At 45.7% G+C, this 17207-nt stretch overlaps 1 protein-coding gene across 2 annotated transcripts in view; it reads right to left on the bottom strand.

Annotated features, from left to right (window-relative positions):
* Positions 1-17207, bottom strand: part of PCID2 (PCI domain containing 2) — a 60631-nt gene that overhangs the window by 25937 nt on the left and 17487 nt on the right. For both annotated transcript variants that reach the window (XM_029604665.1, XM_029604666.1), the window contains exons 5-6: positions 7562-7627; positions 1114-1155 (exon numbers count right to left, since the gene is read on the bottom strand). In XM_029604665.1, coding sequence (XP_029460525.1) covers positions 1114-1155; positions 7562-7627 — 108 coding nt within the window. The remainder of the gene's footprint in view (positions 1-1113; positions 1156-7561; positions 7628-17207) is intronic.

The following is a 17207-nucleotide window of genomic DNA, read 5'->3' as shown; positions in this document are numbered from 1 at the left end:
TCCATCGGAGCGCAGTTTACTATATTGGCCTGTTAGTAAAACTCCCTCCTCAGAAAAAAACTTTATTTACCACTACCCATTGTCGCCTCCCACTCAGTCCATATCAAGGTTGCACAATTTACTTATAAAAGTCTTCTGTGTGGAACCATGTCAAAGGCCTTGCTGAAAGCCATATACAAAGTTTAAAATGGACAGCATGCTTTGCACATCGTATCTGGCTTCAATTCTGCAAAATTCCTGAGCCGTGTAAATGGTGGAATTTCTGGAGATATTGTACCCAGAGAATTTGTCCCTCAAGCTGCAAAGAGATAGCTGGGCTAGCCTGGAGGATATTTAAGCCAGTGCTTCATTTTTTGTGTGTCTCTGCATTTGGTAGAAGGGAGCCTTTACACTTCAAAAGCTATGTAAGGAAAATTATCAGCTAATCTGAACACTTCATATGTTAAAACAGTTCCAAAACACCCAGTCTGACCGTTGCTCTCTTACTTCTAGTCTGTGTCTTTTTTTTAATTTTATTTTTGCTATAGAACATAGGCATTGGGGGATTCCTAAAATCAAGCACAAAAAAATGAAAAATTCAGTGTCTGCAAGGCCTGTTAATGTCTGTCAGGCAGCAAAATTTTTAGTAAATGCTCAGATGTACAGGCAAATGAAAAATCTCGTTAGCACTCTGCGAAACCTTACAGTGCATGTTACACAAATTGCCCAACGAGGAACACATGACATACAGTTAACAGCCTATACAGAAAGAAACGATGTTCAACAGTGATCCCTTTCTATGTAAACCATCCCTTCTTAAACATGTGTGGAGGGTGGGATTGGATACAGGAGTCTGGGATCCTATGGTCAAGAGGATTCTGAAATTAATTTCCAATCCTCTGCAGGTCATTAATTTATCTGCTCTGAATGCTAGGATTGGTTTTCAAAGTGATTTAGCTGGCTAAGTAAGGACTTAGCTGGCTAGATCAGACTTAGAAAGTTTATCAGCTTGGCCAGCTAGATTTAGGCTGGTTTTTCAGCTGAAAATCTAGCCTAGATCTGACCAAGATCTGACCAGCTTTGTCAGGTGCTCAGCCCCTATAGCTACGTGTTTCCAACTGACCATAGACTTACCAATTTTCTTCTTTGTGCGCTTGAAAAGCTTTCAGGAAAGATGTGTTATATTAAGGAGAATAATCAATATTTCGGGGTAGAAAGTGAACCATTTAAGCCTAACAGTTTCTTACACAATTGAGATGGGTCTCAAAGATTTCTATCACAGGCACAAATGGAAGAAGAGTAGTAAAATCCAATAAAATAGTGATTCTTCACAGATCTGATCCATTGCTGATGCGTTTTGGGTGGAAATTCAGTATGTGGATGTTAATAAAGGCCTTCTTGATTCCAGCACCTGGCCGCCAGGCGCTCCAGGTGCCGTTCCTTCCAGGTAAAGAGCCTGCTGGCCTCCAGGGCCACCAGCCGACTTCTGATACACCTCCCTGGCGATTGATGTAGGCCACCGTGGTGGAATTGTCGCAGAGGACACGCACCGCCTTGAGGGCCAGGCGCACTGCAAGAGCTTCCAGGCGATTGATGTGCCAATGTGACTGGGCTGGGGACCAGTACCCCCTTGTCATCTGGGACTGACAGACCGCTCCCCACCGAGAGAGACTGGCATCTGTCATGACTATGATCCACTGCGGAGTCAGCAAGGCATCCCCCCTTCAGGAGATGCGCAGGCGACAGCCACCATTGTATGTCTGCGATGGTAGAGTCGGAGAGTGGTAGAGTCACCTGGAACTGTTCAGACACCGGCTTCCAGCGGGACAACAACGCTTTCTGTAATGGACGCATACGCGCAAAAGCCCAGGAGACCATGATGATAGTGGAGACCACAGTCCCCAGAACTTGCAGATAATCCCACGCCGTGGGCAGCGAGAGCAAAAGAAGAGCCGATGAGTTTGAGCACCTGAGCATCTGGGAGAAACAATTTCCCGACCTGGGTGTCGAAGCGGGCTCCCAGGAATTCCAGTAACTGGGAGGGCTGGAGATTGCCCTTGGAGAAGTTGATTATCCAGCCGAGGGAGGTGAGGAGAGCTAGGACCCTGTCGACGGCTAGCCTGCAAAGAGTCTGAGACTTGGCCTGCCTGAGCCAGTCATCCAGATAAGGGTGTACTTGGATTCCCTCCCGGCGAAGGGCAGCCGCCACGACCACCATGACCTTGGTAAAAATGCGGGGAGCAGTGGTGAGTCCGAAGGGCAGAGCTCGAAACTGGAAGTGTTGGTCCAGGATGTGGAAGAGGAGATACCGCTGATGTTCTTGACAAATCGGGATGTGAAAATAAACCTCCGTCAGGTCTAGGGAGGCCAGGAATTCGCCTGGACGAACCGCCGCAATGACTGCCCTAAGGGTCTCCATTCGAAAATGGGGCACCCGGAAGGCATGATTGACCCTCTTGAGATCCAAGATTGGTCGGAAGGAATCGTCCTTCTTTGGTACGACGAAGTAGATGGAATACTGGCCGGCGCCTCGCTCCTCCACTGGGACCGGGGCTATTGCTCCAAGAAGCTGGAGCCTGTTGAGGGTCTGAAAGACAGCTGGCCTCTTGTGTTGGCCACAAGGAGAAACGAGATAGAGATCCGGTAGGTCCCTGGCAAATTCTAAAACGTAGCCGCGTTCTATCACTTCGAGGACCCACTGATCCGATGTAATTTGGGCCCATTCCTCGCGAAACTGAGAGACGTCCACCTAAGTTTCACACGGAGGAATGGACCTGCCGACCTGGAGACCCGTCTCCGGAGCTTCCCATTCCTGTAAAAGGAGCAGCTTATGCATGGGATGGAAAGGGAATGTACGCGGAAGAGCCCTAAGCCCCGCCAGGACTGGGTCTGCGTTTGCCGGCAGGCTATCATTGTATCCTCAGGGGGGGGGGGGGGGGCATCTATACCCAATTCCCGCAAAATAAATGGAATAAGCGGTTCTAGCTCTTCCCACTGGAAGAGATGGAGAACCCGAGGATCATCCCCCTCCAGGGGAGGAGCAGGAAAGGAAAAATCCTCATCTAGATCCTGGAGGGGGTCTGCGGGGAGGGGTGCCCCCTGGACAACCCTAACTTGGACGGAGCCTGGTGCCTCCGGTACCACGGGGGTAGCGGAGTGGGAACCCGAGGGATCTTCAGGGGAGGGGGACCCAAGGGAGGGTCCTCAGGCTCCTGAAGGCTGGCTAAGTAAGATTTGTGCATTAAAAGCACAAACTTTGAAGAAAATCGGAGCTGAGGAATTTTTTCTGAGGGGGGGGCGGGGGGGTCTGGGTCATCTCCCTGGACATGCACCGGACTCAAATAGGGGGGTAAAACCTGAAATTCAGGGTCCTCTTCATCCTGGTGCTCTGAAATCGCATCGGTGCTCATACCCAAAATGCCCGCCGTTCCCGCGGTTTGCCGGGTCGGGAACGGCCTTGGCCATACGTCGGGGAGCGTGTCCCCCGAGGTAAATTCTTCGGCACTGCCGAGGAGGGGCCCTCCCCACCCGGCAAGCAGCCAGAACATAGATTATGGCGGGAGAGCCGGGGGACCAGCTCTCCACACGCCAGGCAACACATTGGAGCGGGGCATGAAGGCAGAGGAAGCTGCCGGGAGGCAGCAGAAAAAACAGCTGCTGAAGTAAAACCCCCGGGGAGAAGTGCAGGTGATTGAACCCTGCACTCCCTGCTACTGAGCCACAGAAATATAGTAAAAGCTCCTGCCTGCCTGGTAAGACCTGCTTTAAATTAAATTTAATTATGCTGGTTAACCAGGGGAATGAAATCTCTGGGTAGATCACCCGAGGAATGAATGATACTGGTGGTGACTGGCACCACCAGTATCGCCCCTAGAGACTAACAAGGTCACCAGGAAGGGAGTCTAGACTGACCAAAGCAAGGGGCAAGCCCCACTAGGCCCCCCAAGAGCGAGGGAGACAGAGCTGTCTCCCTAACACAGAGGAAAATTAAAATATCTTTTTTTTTTGTTGCTTTTAATTTAGAGAGACAGTTCTTGCTTGAGTTTGCCCCACGAATGAGAAAGAAAAACCCCACAGGGAAAAGGGCAAGCTAACAGGGAACCGCAGGTTGAGCTGATCCATCTGCTGGAGACAGACAAATACTGAAGGGCCGCAGGGTAGGCTCTGTCCTGATATAGGATACCCTTTCAGTTTTGGTCTGTCTCCATCTGCGGGACAGGAGGCTCTACCCATGGTCTGGACTGATCCGGGTACGTGCAGGGAACTGCCCATTCTCCCAGAGAGGGCAGCAGGAACAAAAGCCGGCCCGAGAGAGCCGCGGGCATGCATCGCCACACACGGTGCACTTGCAGCTGTGCGGCATGCTCGCGGCCTGCCCGGACCACGAGTGCAGTCAGCCACCTGAGGAACCTAAAAATCATGAGAGCCACTGCAGCTGAGCCCCTGCCGGGCTTCAGCACCTGCTTTCACACCGAGTTGATTGATAGGGGGGGAAAAAAAAAAAAAGCAACCTCACTTATTTTTTTTTAATAAACTTTACAGAAAGGATAAAAAAACAACTTCCCTTTAATCAAAGAGTGGGAGCAGGCTCTGCAAATCCTCCTGGGGGAGAATGAACTGGCTCCACCAGATTTCTACCCCCGGCGATGAAGGACCGAGCAATATAAGGGTCCCCAACCCCCTGCTCGTCCACCTCAGAACCAGAAGTGATGGCTCCACCAGGACCTGCCAACTTCCTGGGAGGAAATCTACAAGAAACTATTCCCCCACCCCCCCTTTTTTTTTTAACCTAATTTCAACACTGCAGGTTTTGCACTGGTTATGTGGCAGTGTCGAGAAACTCTCTCTGTCTCCATCTGCTGGCAGGGAGGCAAAACCCAGGAGTCTGGACTGATCTGGGTACGTACAGGGAACACGTGCTTCAGATTCAGTCAATTTCCTGCATGAGAGGGAGAAACTGAAAAGGCCCTGTACTAGCAACCCACATTACAGAAGGGACAGCAGGCGTCCCTGCACTCTGCGCAGTCACAGACCTTGTCTGCCACAACTCTCCACCATGACCCCCTCCTCCTGTGGAAGGAAAACACTATGGTGTCACTTCCCTCCTGCAATACAAACACTTCAGCTAGCACCATATACACACTTCCTTCCCCACTCCGACATCGGAGCCTCTCCCACTGCCAGACAGGGAGCACCTGAGCGCCACCCACCCTGTCCTTTTCCCTTCCTTCCCTGGAGGTGCCATGGCCCAAAGATCTTGGGAACAACGATCTGTAATTAAAGAAAAAAAAAAAGCACTTCTTATCAGGCTGCAGATGGACTCTTAGAAGCAGACCAGAAGCAGTAATAGAGGAGAGCAAATAAGAAAGAAGTAATGGAAAGAGAACCAAACCGAAGATTCTCGCCTGTCCCTTTCATATCCTCAGGGCTCAGCCATGGCCCAGTGGCACCTGCAAGCCCTTCTAGTAGCCATACCATCAGGGGAACACAGCCCACAGCTTGCTCCAACCAAGGCACAGGCAGAAGACTTATTGCCCTAGGGACTTAGGGCCTTGCTAGTACCAGGCAATTTAGTCTAAAGACTGATGCCCTGGGAGCGGCACCCAGCTGAGGATAAGGGGGAGCCCAACCCAGCCAAAAAAATCCTACTGTGCCAGTTCAGTACTTGCTCTACCATCTGCTGGAGGTGAAAACTCCAGACAGATGTTCTGAGCTGCTCCAGTAGTAATAGCAGTGATGAAATCAATGGCAAAGCTGTGCTCTCTGTCGCCATCTGCTAACAGGTTGGTATAAATCCATGCATCTGGATCAGTCTAGCAGGCTGATAAGGGAGATGAATCTTACAATCAACAGTCGATTCAGAATGTATTCCGTAAGAACACTTTGGGATCCCCATTACAAACAAGTATATGAGTGAACATTTCATGATGCCTAGCTTCCTTCTTTGGTGCAGAAATATGAACATTGTTACAACAACATTCATTATGTGAATTACTCTTTACAGAGGTCTGGAGTAAACTAAGCTAAAAATGGAGTCAGCCAGGTGAGCACAGGCACTAACCAATGGCAGGGTGGCTTTAAAAAGGATTGATTGATGACATCACAAAATGTTCCCACCTCCCTGAAGTTTCAACTAAACTGAACTTTCCCCGATAGGAAACTAAGGCAAAAACAAAATCTCTTAAGGGCATACACAAAGCATAACCCAGGGGTCACTGGGTGACAGATCTGAGTAAAATTTGGATGAAGAGCTCCAAAGTTATCACGGAGAGATAGACAGATATCGTGAACGTGCATGTACAATTTTTCTATAGGAAGGTAGACCAAAAAAAGGCAAAGCATCAAGAACAAATCGTTGGCCAACATACCCTCTGCTTCCAATCCTGTGTCCAGCATCTGCATACATGGATGGACCTTTCCATTGCTGATTACAGAGGATTTCTCACCACTTCCTCTCCCCTCCCCCCCAAAAAAAATATTACAAAGCACAGTAACATTTTGTAAGTGCTTTATAATAGGATGATATCGTTAGGTGTCCCCTCGTATATGTATGGCTACTCACTTTATAATCCTTGTCACAATTACATGCACTAAGACAATCAGATAAGAACCTTCAGAGGGATAAGCTGTTTTAGCTTGGTGTAGCATCTAAGAAAAAGTAGATACTGTCCTCGAAAGCTCATGCTTCGTTAAATTGGTTAATCTAGAATGTGCAACCCGACTCCTGTCATTTTTTTAAAATTATATAAGAAAGATATCAGTAAGATGTTAAATGTATGAACATAGCATAAGCTGTTTCCTGTAAAACAGAAAAGGTTTGAAAGCCTGCAGAGAAACAGGTAACTGGTCTCCTTATATAATATGTTGAGCCAGACGTTATCTGTTGGCAAACTGGTGTGTTGACCGGCAGCCATTTTGTTAAGCTGGAGGACTGGTGCAGAAGTGATGGGGGGTGGCTCCTGTCTCCAGAAGCCCCTTGATTTGATAAGGGCTGAGGTGGGGAGAGGTCAGTGGGGGTAATCCTGGGTGGGGGCTTCACTGAATCGGGTTTGGTGGGTGGGGTGCTCTTATTTCCTTGGGTTTTTAATGAGGTTTTTTACATGTTCAGCATTTCCTCATTTTGGGTAATGGGAGGGCGGTTGCGTGTGTGCTGGTGCCAGGTGGGAGAGAGGTGAAGGGGGGGGGGGGGTGTCAGGAATGTGGTAAACCAAGCTGGGTGGGGGGAGGAGGGTACGAGAGTTCAGAAGTGTGCTGGGTACAGGCTGGGGAACAGAGGGGACTCTGTTAGAGAGGGTGGCCAGGGGACAAGGAAGTGCTAGAATCGGTATGGGACAGGAGGATTAGGGTGTGCCGGGGAGCGGGATCAGAGTGGGCTAAGGTCCAACAAAGGAGGAGGAGTAGAAGTGCTGGGACTGGACTAGGGAGCGGGATCGTAAACGGGGAATCTCAACGGGTTTAAGCCAGTTTTTTAAATAACAAGAGTAATTTTCAAAAAGCATTTTGCATGGGCAAAAACCTGCTGCTTTAACCATGAGGCTACTCCTCCACTCGGAAAGTTTTCCCAGTTGCACAAAAAGGATATTGAACTACAAGAGTTTGGCATTTGTAGGCCTCTATGAAATCGTGATTTCCAACTGCATAAGTACACCTGCAAAACAAAAAAAGGCAAAGCGTTAGTATTCATGTTAGATAGTGTGCTTACATTTTTAACCAAACTTTCATCCTATTGAATTCCTCTTGTTACAAATAAAGAGAAAAACGAAAGCCAACAATATTCTCATAGCTTCACAACTAAATTTCGAAAAATATGCACAAAAAGCAATAAGCCTCATTAAAAGGCACCATCAGCACTCAGTGCAGAAACTGAGATATGGGCTCAACAGTATCTCACAAAAAAAAGTGACGTCGTTGATATATGGCAGCATAACATGAAGGCTTTAGCTCACTCAGCTTATCCCAGAGGCCTTTGCTGTCTGATCTAACTGAACCTGCTGGTATACAATGAACTTAAGCTGACCTGTGTGTGAATGGCTACTGAGAGCCATCTGGAATGAATTCAGACCTAACCAGATATGATGAAAGGTCATGAGGTTATCGATGGCAGATGGCCGAGCCACATTCCAAGCTTTGTTCTCACAGATTCCTATCTCGACTGAAAGAGGCCAGGTAAACTGAAGATCCCCTGAGGTCAAGACTTTGATCAAAGGCCTTGAACAAGACCTACTACAATGATTGATATATTGACAGGACAAAGAGTTAACAGAAGATTGACAGTACTCAATAGATACGTGGGCCCTTCTTAGGCCTAATTGGATCTTAAGGTGGGAGGTGGTATCAGGGAAGCATAGATACAGTTTGCTTGATTTGATAAGACACACGTGGTACCCGATACTTTATGCAGTCCCATTAGGGATCAGTGAATGTTCTTATCTATAAAAACTCAGCACTGACTAACAAACGCTGAGACATGCAGGGAGAGCCCTTACCAAACAATGAGCTCCCAGTTTGTGTCTCCCAAGGATATGAAATATTAAATTTATATTTGTTCTAACTAAATTCTGTGTCATATCCTTGTGTGAAATACGTGCAGAAAAGCGGCTTATTGAAGTCAAATTTTTTTATACATTTTTGGCGACTGCACGGAGGGACTTCGCAATAGCTGAGGCTATTGTTATTTTGGTGGAGTGTTCAATTGGATTCTGGTGGACAGAATTCAATTTCACACTAAGTTCTCGGACATTTAATTTGGTTTTAAGTCCGAAGGTTGAGTACCCAGCCTTAAGTAGTCTGGAGGAGTATTGGTGGTGTAGTGATACCCGGAGGACACTGAGCCCAGAGACCAGGCTTCCAGAGATTTTCACGCTTTCCTGGTGGTTATGCATAGGATGGATCCATTTTTGTAAGTATGTAAATTGATCTTTAATAATTTGTGAGTATATATATATTTTTTTTTATTATATATATTTTCCTTTGTTTGCTTGTTTGTGTGCACATGTACAGTGTATAGTGATTGTGTGTTCAATCTCATATCAGATATTGTGTTTTAGGGCTTCTGTTTCTATCTTTGTTTTTTCCCTTCGGTCTTTTTTGTTGACTGAGCTATACCTCTTTGTGTTCTAATTGGTTCCCGAAGATGGACTGATGCTAATTCAATTCTTTTGAGTTTAACATCTTGGGATTCCATTTATTCTTCTCTATCCTGTTTGTTCATTTACAAAAAAAAAAAAAAAAAAAAGGAAGGAGGAGGATCAGAATAAATTTTTGCAGGATAAATTTTTGCAAAAAGGTTATAGTTCAGGTTTGATTAGAGTCAGTGGGTGTATTGTGTTGTAGGGGTACATCTAGTGGAGAATATGAAAACTCCTTTAGAGTTAGTTTTAGAGGCTAATTCACTTAATATTAAGGAAATTAAACAGCCATTTGATCAGCTTGGAATGTTACCTCTGTTTTACCAAGCATTAAGGAAAACGTTACCAAAAACATCGTTCAAGATTCTCAAAGACGCTTTGGGGCCGATGCAATACATTTGCGTAGAAAGCGGGCGCTGAACAGTCAGCGCCCGCTTTCTTGGGGCACCATGCAATATTTAAATTAGGGGGTCGCATTAGTAAGGAGGCGCTAGGGTTGCTTGCGCGCCCCCTAGCGCCTCCTTGCTAACGCTCTATTTATCTTGTCTCAGATTCTGATAAGGATCTGTCTGCCTGTAACTGTTGCACCCAGTGTAAGCCAGCCCTCAACATAAAACTGCTACACAAAGCAGCTCGAACACCAAGGGCAGACACCTCAAAAATCTTCTAGAGGTGCACCTCCAGCTTTCTATGCTGAAGGTCCTTCAAAGCCATAGAACCGGCCATTGGGAGGGTCATCTTCAGGTCTTTCAGAAGTTCGAGTGCATCCTCTGGCAAAGGATATAACTTATCCATGGCCCTACTGACCTTCAGGCCTGTCTTGGGAGTATCCCTAAATAGCAAGGCGCTGACCGGCATGTGAAATGAGAAAGACTTCGTCAGACCCCTAAGGCCAACCATGACTGGGTCCACTGCTCCAAATTCATGGGACTTCTATATCCAGCTCTTGTAGAACCATGGGAATAAGGGGGGCCAACTCCTCCTTGTGGAACAACCACACCACCTTGGGATCATGACCGTCATAAGCCAAGACCTTCGACAAAAGCAGATCTGAGTCCGGAGGATCCTGCACTCACCCTCATCCGCCCCTGACTCTTTGGAAGAACCCTCCACAGCAGGCGTTGGAGCCAGTGACCCTGGAACACGCTGGACTCTTGTGGACCCCATAACCCCTGAGAGCCTGATCCTCTTCGCAAGCCTCACTGGCGCCCCCTGATCCACCCTGCACTGCACGGACTTCCTGGCTTTAAAAGCCTTGTGCAAAAGCAGCACAAATTCTGAAGAAAAGGTAGAAAATGTATCAGAATCCCCCTGGAGGTCATCCTCACTCCCAGAGAGGAGCCGTCCAGCATCTGGACCCTTCCACCCCCTCCCCGGTGATCCCTAGCTCTGGAGACAACGGAGGGAAATCCCCACCTTCTGCAGCAACCCTGAAGTTAAGACAAGATGGCCACCATTCCCATGCTCAGCAGGAAGGGAATGCTGACGGGAGTCTCCCAGACTCATAGCGCCTAGTTTGTTTAGAGTCCACTGCGTTCCCCAAAGAGCCCACCCCACTGGAGAGGCATCAGGAGCATTTCCCAACATGGAAAAGGCGTGTGCAACATCCCCACATGCCGCACAAGCAGAGCCACGCGGCATGCCAGACGCTGGACAGCGGGAGCAGCGCAGGGAACACCACCAACGGAAGGGGAGAACAAGATCCGAGCTGCCTGAAATCTAATACCACAGAGTCGGGGAAGTTGTGCCGTCCCATGGCAAGCCCCCGTCCGCTTCTTACTCTGATCTTTTTTTTTTTTTTTTAAACAAACCTTAAGGGTCAAGAAAAGAACCCTTAAACAGAAAAATGTCTGCAGCCTCAGGCTGTCCTTTAGCACAATGGAACTGGGATCCCCAGTCTTGCCTTGTTCGGACCGAGTAATAAAGGGTCCTCGACACCCTCCTCATCCGCCTCAAGAACCAGGGGGGATGACCCCACCAGGATCTAGCAACCCCCTGGGAGGCCCTAATCAAATTTTCTTTTTTTATCCTTTTTTTTTTTAAGTCAGACTGCAGGCTTTGCACCTCGGGTTAAGTGGCAGTGTCAATAAAACTTTCTCTGTCTCCATCTGCTGGAAGGGAGGCAAAATCCAGGAGTCTGGACTGATCTGGGTACGTACAGAGAAGGAAGGGTTAGGTCAGCCATCATGGTTAGTGATTCGATGATTAGGAATGTAGACAGACGGGTGGCTGGTGGGCATGAGGATCGCCTGGTAACATGCATACCTGGTGCAAAGGTGGCGGACCTCAGGTGTCACATAGATAGGATTTTAGACAGTGCTGGCTGTCATGAACACGTGGGCACTGACGTAGGAAAATGTGGGAGGGAAGTTCTGGAAGCCAAATTTAGGCTCTTAGGTAGAAAGCTGAAATCCAGAACCTCCAGGGTAGCATTCTCTGAAATGCTTCCTGTTCCACACACAGGTCACCAGAGGCAGGCAGAGCTCCAGAATCTCAATGCATGGATGAGACGATGGTGCAAGGAAGAGGGATTCAGTTTTGTCAGGAACTGGGGAATCTTTTGGGGAAAGTAGAGTCTCTTCCGAAGGGATGGGCTCCACCTTAACCAGGGTGGAACCAGGCTGCTGGCGCTAACCTTTAAAAAGGAGATAGAGCAGCTTTTAAACTAGAACAAAGGGGAAAGCCGACAGTCTGCTCAGCAGCGCATGGTTCGGAGAGAGGTATCTTTAAAGGATACTAATGATGCATTAGAATTAGGGCATCCCAACAGTGAGGTTCCAATAATAAGAAAAGTAGTCCAAGTGCCTGTAACTAAAACCTCAGCTGAGCTAAAAAATTCTAACATCCCTATCAATTAAAAAGCAGAATGAAAATACAAACCTAAAACAAACTTTGAAATGTTTGTATGCTAATGCCAGAAGTCTAAGAAGTAAGATGGGAGAATTAGAATGTATAGCAGTGAATGATGACAGACTTAATTGACATCTCAGAGACATGGTGGAAAGAGGATAACCAATGGGACAGTTCTATACCGGGGTACAAATTATATCGCAATGACAGAAAAGAGCATCTTGCTGGTGGAGTGGTGCTTTATGTCCAGGATGGCATAGAGTCCAACAGGATAAAGATCCTGCATAAGAGTAAATGTACAATTGAATCTTTATGGGTAGAACTCATTTGTTTGTTTGGGAACAGTATAGCGATAGGAGTATACTACTGTCCACCTGGCCAAAATGATGAGGACAGTGAAATGCTAAGCAAACCAAATTGGTAGTGCAGTAATAATGGGAGATTTCAATTACCCCAATATTGACTGGGTAAGTAACATCAGGACATGCTAGAGAGATAATGTTCCTGAATGGAATAATATAGTTTTGTACTGCAATTGGTTCAGGAACCTACAAGGGAGAGAGCAATTTTAGATCTAATTCTCAGTAGAGCATGGGATTTGGTGAGAGAGGTAACGGTGGTGGGGCTGCTTGGTATTAGTGATCATAATATGGTCAAATTTGAATTAATGACTGGAAGGGGAACAGTGTGCAAATCCTCAGCTCTATCACTAAACTTTCAAAAGGGAAACTTTGATAAAATGAGAAAAAAAAAGCTAAAAAAAATAAATAAAACTGAAAGGTGCAGCTACAAAAGGTTAAGAGTGTGCAACAGGCATGGCCATTGTTAAAAAAAAAACCATCTTAGATGTGCAGTCCAGATGTATTCCACGCATTAAGAAAGGAGGAAGAAAAGCCAAAGTGATGGGAAAGGCTATTTTTGCCAAAAGATCTTCATTTAAAAATTGGAAGAGGAATCCATTAGAAGAAAATAGGAGAACGTATAAGCATTGGCAAGTTTAATGAAAGACAGGCTAAGAGAGAATTTGAAAGAAATTTGGCCATAGAGGCAAAAACTCATAATCACATTTTTTTTTTTTTTAAATTATTTATTTCTCAATTTTCATGTCATAATACATTACGTCAGACATACAATAGATTTATACAATCCTTATTTCAACATTTGACAATACTGTTTAAATTTCAATACTCGGAAATATTTAACTAAAGTGAATAGACAACCAAAATACAGCAAATGTTGTGGAAACTAAACTTTTGCATAACTAAATTAAATAATATTCAGGAATTAAAACCTGAGATCATTGGAAGTCACAATTTGGAGATTAATAAGAAAAACCATACTTTTATTACAATATGGTACAGTTATTGCAGTTCCCTTTGTATTGTACCTGATACTTCAGGGTACTATTGGGGAAGAGGCAGTTGGCTCTCTTGCCTCTACAAACTGGGTTAGATGTTCTATTTGGGAGAAGATAAAAGTCTCGTTTCCCCGCTTGATTATACAACGGCAAGGGTATCTAAGCATATATGAAAACCCCAGTGCAGTTACCCTTGATCTTAATGCCAGAAATTCTTTTCTTTTTGTACGTGTGGAAGGGGCCAAATCTGGGAAGATTTTAACATCTTGTCCATAATAAATAACTGGAAATTTCTGAAAGTAGACTTTCATTAATTTACTCACATCAGCTGTAGTTAATAAGGAAACAATTAATGTATTTCGATCTATTACCTGTAAGGTAGAGTTTTCTAGAAAACTTGTAAGATTACTAGGTATTGATACAGCAGGATCTGAGGCTCTTTTCTTTACAAAGAAACAAGAGTTTATTGATGGAATATTATTTTCAGAAAAACCTAGAACCTCAGTGAAAAATCTTTTCAAAGAAATAAATGGGATTTCTCCCACTATTTTAGGAAAGTTCACAATCCTTACATTTAGTTGTCTCATGTTATTTTCAAGGATTTCTAAACGCTTTAAACATGCAATCTGGTCCTTTACCACTAAATTATTTAAGGACTGTACAGTTCTTATGTTATTTTCAGCTTCTTCTACTCTTGTTGTCATTTCGGTAACTTGTCTCTGTGTACCATGTAGTAGTAGTTGTAAATTGGAGGATACAGAGTCTATTTTCCCCTCCAACCTATTCACAGTGGCATTCAAGCCACTTACCAAGTCCCAAATAGCCCCTAGTGTGACAGTCTCGGGCCTAGTTGATAAGGAGTGCCTGTCCAAGGGATTCTCAGTTTGGGGGAAGTTTAGATGTAAACTTGCAGACACTGTAGTTGTTCCTTCTCCTCCATTAGAGGTTAATTCAGTGGGTTTCCCCACTGAATTTGGTCCCAAAACAACTTCCCCAGGTGTTTCTTTTTGTACCACTTTATCAGTGGGAAAAGCTGCTACAGCTACTACAGCTTCTTCTGGTCCACTTTGGATTGGAGGCGGTCTGTAATCAGGACTGAGGGAAGCCTCATCCTGGGAAGCCTCCTGTTCTCCTTTCAAGGGGCTCCCAAAGGGATCACCGGCGCCCTCTTTCCCTAACTGCTGCATAAAACGGTCTATCTCAAGTTGAAGTAATGAAGGCAAAGGTTCCGAGGGGAAAGCCCTAACCTTGCCTTTTCGTTTAGCTGGCATAATAATTCTCAGAAAGCTCTATAAAGAATTTCAAAATGAGAAAGAGACGTTTTCTGTACCTTTTTCCTTTTCCTTGATCCCAGTAGTTGGAGTCCGTCTGCAAGGCTTCCTCTGTTAGACCGTCCAAATCCGGACTAAGCCGGACCAAGCCGTGCGCACCCCTTAGGTGCGCACGGCTTTGGCGGCGCGCCGGCGGCAGCGGGGCGCCGCACACGCGCCAATTTTGAGGCGCGTCTGGCTCCTCCCCTCGGGTCAGCCCTCTGTGCTGGTAAGCTGTTCCTGGCCTGACAGAGGCCCTGCACGGCACGGCAAGCTCCCGGCGTCCAGTCACTCTCGCGCCGGTTTTGAGGCGCGTCTGGCTCCTCCCCTCGGGTCAGCCCTCTGTGCTGGTAAGCTGTTCCTGGCCTGACAGAGGCCCTGCACGGCACGGCAAGCTCCCACATTTTTTTTTTAATTTATCCAGAAAGCCTGCGAGGGAGTCAGTTGGACCCTTAGATGATTAAAGGTGCACTTAGGGAACATAAGGCCATCGTGTTTACTGAAGAGGATGTTGGGGAGATACCTGTTCCGGAGATAGTTTAAGGGTGATGATTCAGAAGAACTGAAACAAAGCACGCTGAACCTGGAAGATGTGGTAGGCCAGATTGACGCTGAACCTGGAAGATGTGGTAGGCCAGATTGACGCTGAACCTGGAAGATGTAGTAGGCCAGATTGACGCTGAACCTGGAAGATGTGGTAGGCCAGATTGACGCTGAACCTGGAAGATGTGGTAGGCCAGATTGACGCTGAACCTGGAAGATGTGGTAGGCCAGATTGACGCTGAACCTGGAAGATGTGGTAGGCCAGATTGACGCTGAACCTGGAAGATGTGGTAGGCCAGATTGACGCTGAACCTGGAAGATGTGGTAGGCCAGATTGACGCTGAACCTGGAAGATGTGGTAGGCCAGATTGACGCTGAACCTGGAAGATGTGGTAGGCCAGATTGACAAACTGAAGAGTAGTAAATGACCTGGTCCAGATCATATACACTCCAGGCTTCTGAAAGAACTAAAAATTAAAATTTCAGACCTATTACAATTAATTTGTAACTGTTATTAAAATCTGTTGTACCTGAAGACTGGAAGGTGGCCAATGTAACCCCAATATTTAGAAAGTGCACCAGAGATGAACCTGTAAACCTTAGACTGGTGAGCCTGACTTCAGTGCCAGGAAAAATTGTGGAAAATGTTATAATGAATAAAATCACAAAAGATTTACATAGACATGGTTAATGGGACACAGGCAGCATGGATTCACCCAAGGGAAATCTTTTTTTGAAGGGTGAATAAACATGTAGACAAAGGTGAACCGGTAGATGTGGTGTATTTTGAATTTCAGAAGGCGTTTGACAAAGTCCCTCATGAGAGGCTTCTAAGGAAACTAAAAGCCATGGGATAGGAGGCAATGTCCTTTCGTGGATTACAAACTGGTTAAAAGACAGGAAACAGAGAGTAGGATTAAATGGTCAATTTTCTCAGTGGAAAAGGGTAAACAGTGGAGTGCCTCAGGGATCTGTACTTGAACTGGTGCTTTTTAATATATTTATAAATTATCTGGAAAGGGGTATGATGAGTGAGGTGATTAAATTTGCGGATGACATAAAATTATTCAGAGTAGTTAAATCTCAAGTGAATTGTGATAAATTAGAGGAAGACCTTGCGAAACTGGAAGATTGGGCATCCAAATGGCAGATAAAATTTAAAGTGGAAAAGTGCAAGGTATTGCATATAGGGAAAAATAATCCTTGCTGTAGTTACACGATGTTAGGTTCCATATTAGGAGCTACCAACCAGGAAAAAGATCTAGGCATCACAGCAGCAGTCAAAAAAGCAAATAGAATGTTAGGAATTATTAGGAAGGGAATGGTTAATAGAACGGAAAATGTCATAATGCCTCTGTATCGCTCCATGGTGAGACCGCATCTTGAATACTGTGTGCAAATCTGGTCATCGCATCTCAAAAAAGATATAGTTGCGATGGAGAAGGTACAGAGAAGGGCAACCAAAATGATAAGGGGAATGGAACAGCTCCCCTATGAGGAAAGACTAAAGAAGTTAAGGCTGGTAAGCTTGGAAAAGAGACGGCTGAGGGGGGATATGATAGAAGTCTACAAAGTCATCAAAGGACTTGAACAGGTTAATGTAAATCGGTTATTTACTCTCTCAGATTATAGAAGGACCAGGGGGCACTTCATGAAGTTAGCAAGTTGCTCATTTAAAACAAATCAGATAAAATTCTTTCACTCAGCACATAGTTAAGTTCTGGAATTCATTGCCAGAGGATGTGGTTATGGCAGTTAGTGTAACTGGGTTTAAAAAAGGTTTGAATAAATTCCTAGAGGAGAAGTCCATGAACTGCTATTAAATCATTAAGGAATAGTAGCTTGGGATCTATTAAATGTTTGGGTACTTGCCAGGTACTTGTAAATTGGATTGGCCACTGTTGGGCACAGGATGCTGGTGGGCTTGATGGACCCTTGGTCTGACCCAGTATGGCATGTTCTTATGTTCTTACTCACCTAAAATCCAGTTCTTGCATTGTGTATGATGTCATTTGTGACATCATAGTGAATGTGGAGCAA

Source organism: Rhinatrema bivittatum, chromosome 5 (assembly GCF_901001135.1).
Source record: "Rhinatrema bivittatum chromosome 5, aRhiBiv1.1, whole genome shotgun sequence".
In the NCBI taxonomy this organism is placed as follows: Eukaryota; Metazoa; Chordata; class Amphibia; order Gymnophiona; family Rhinatrematidae; genus Rhinatrema; species Rhinatrema bivittatum.
The sequence above is the reverse complement of the archived record's forward strand: the minus strand, read 5'-3'. Positions and strand labels throughout refer to the sequence as shown.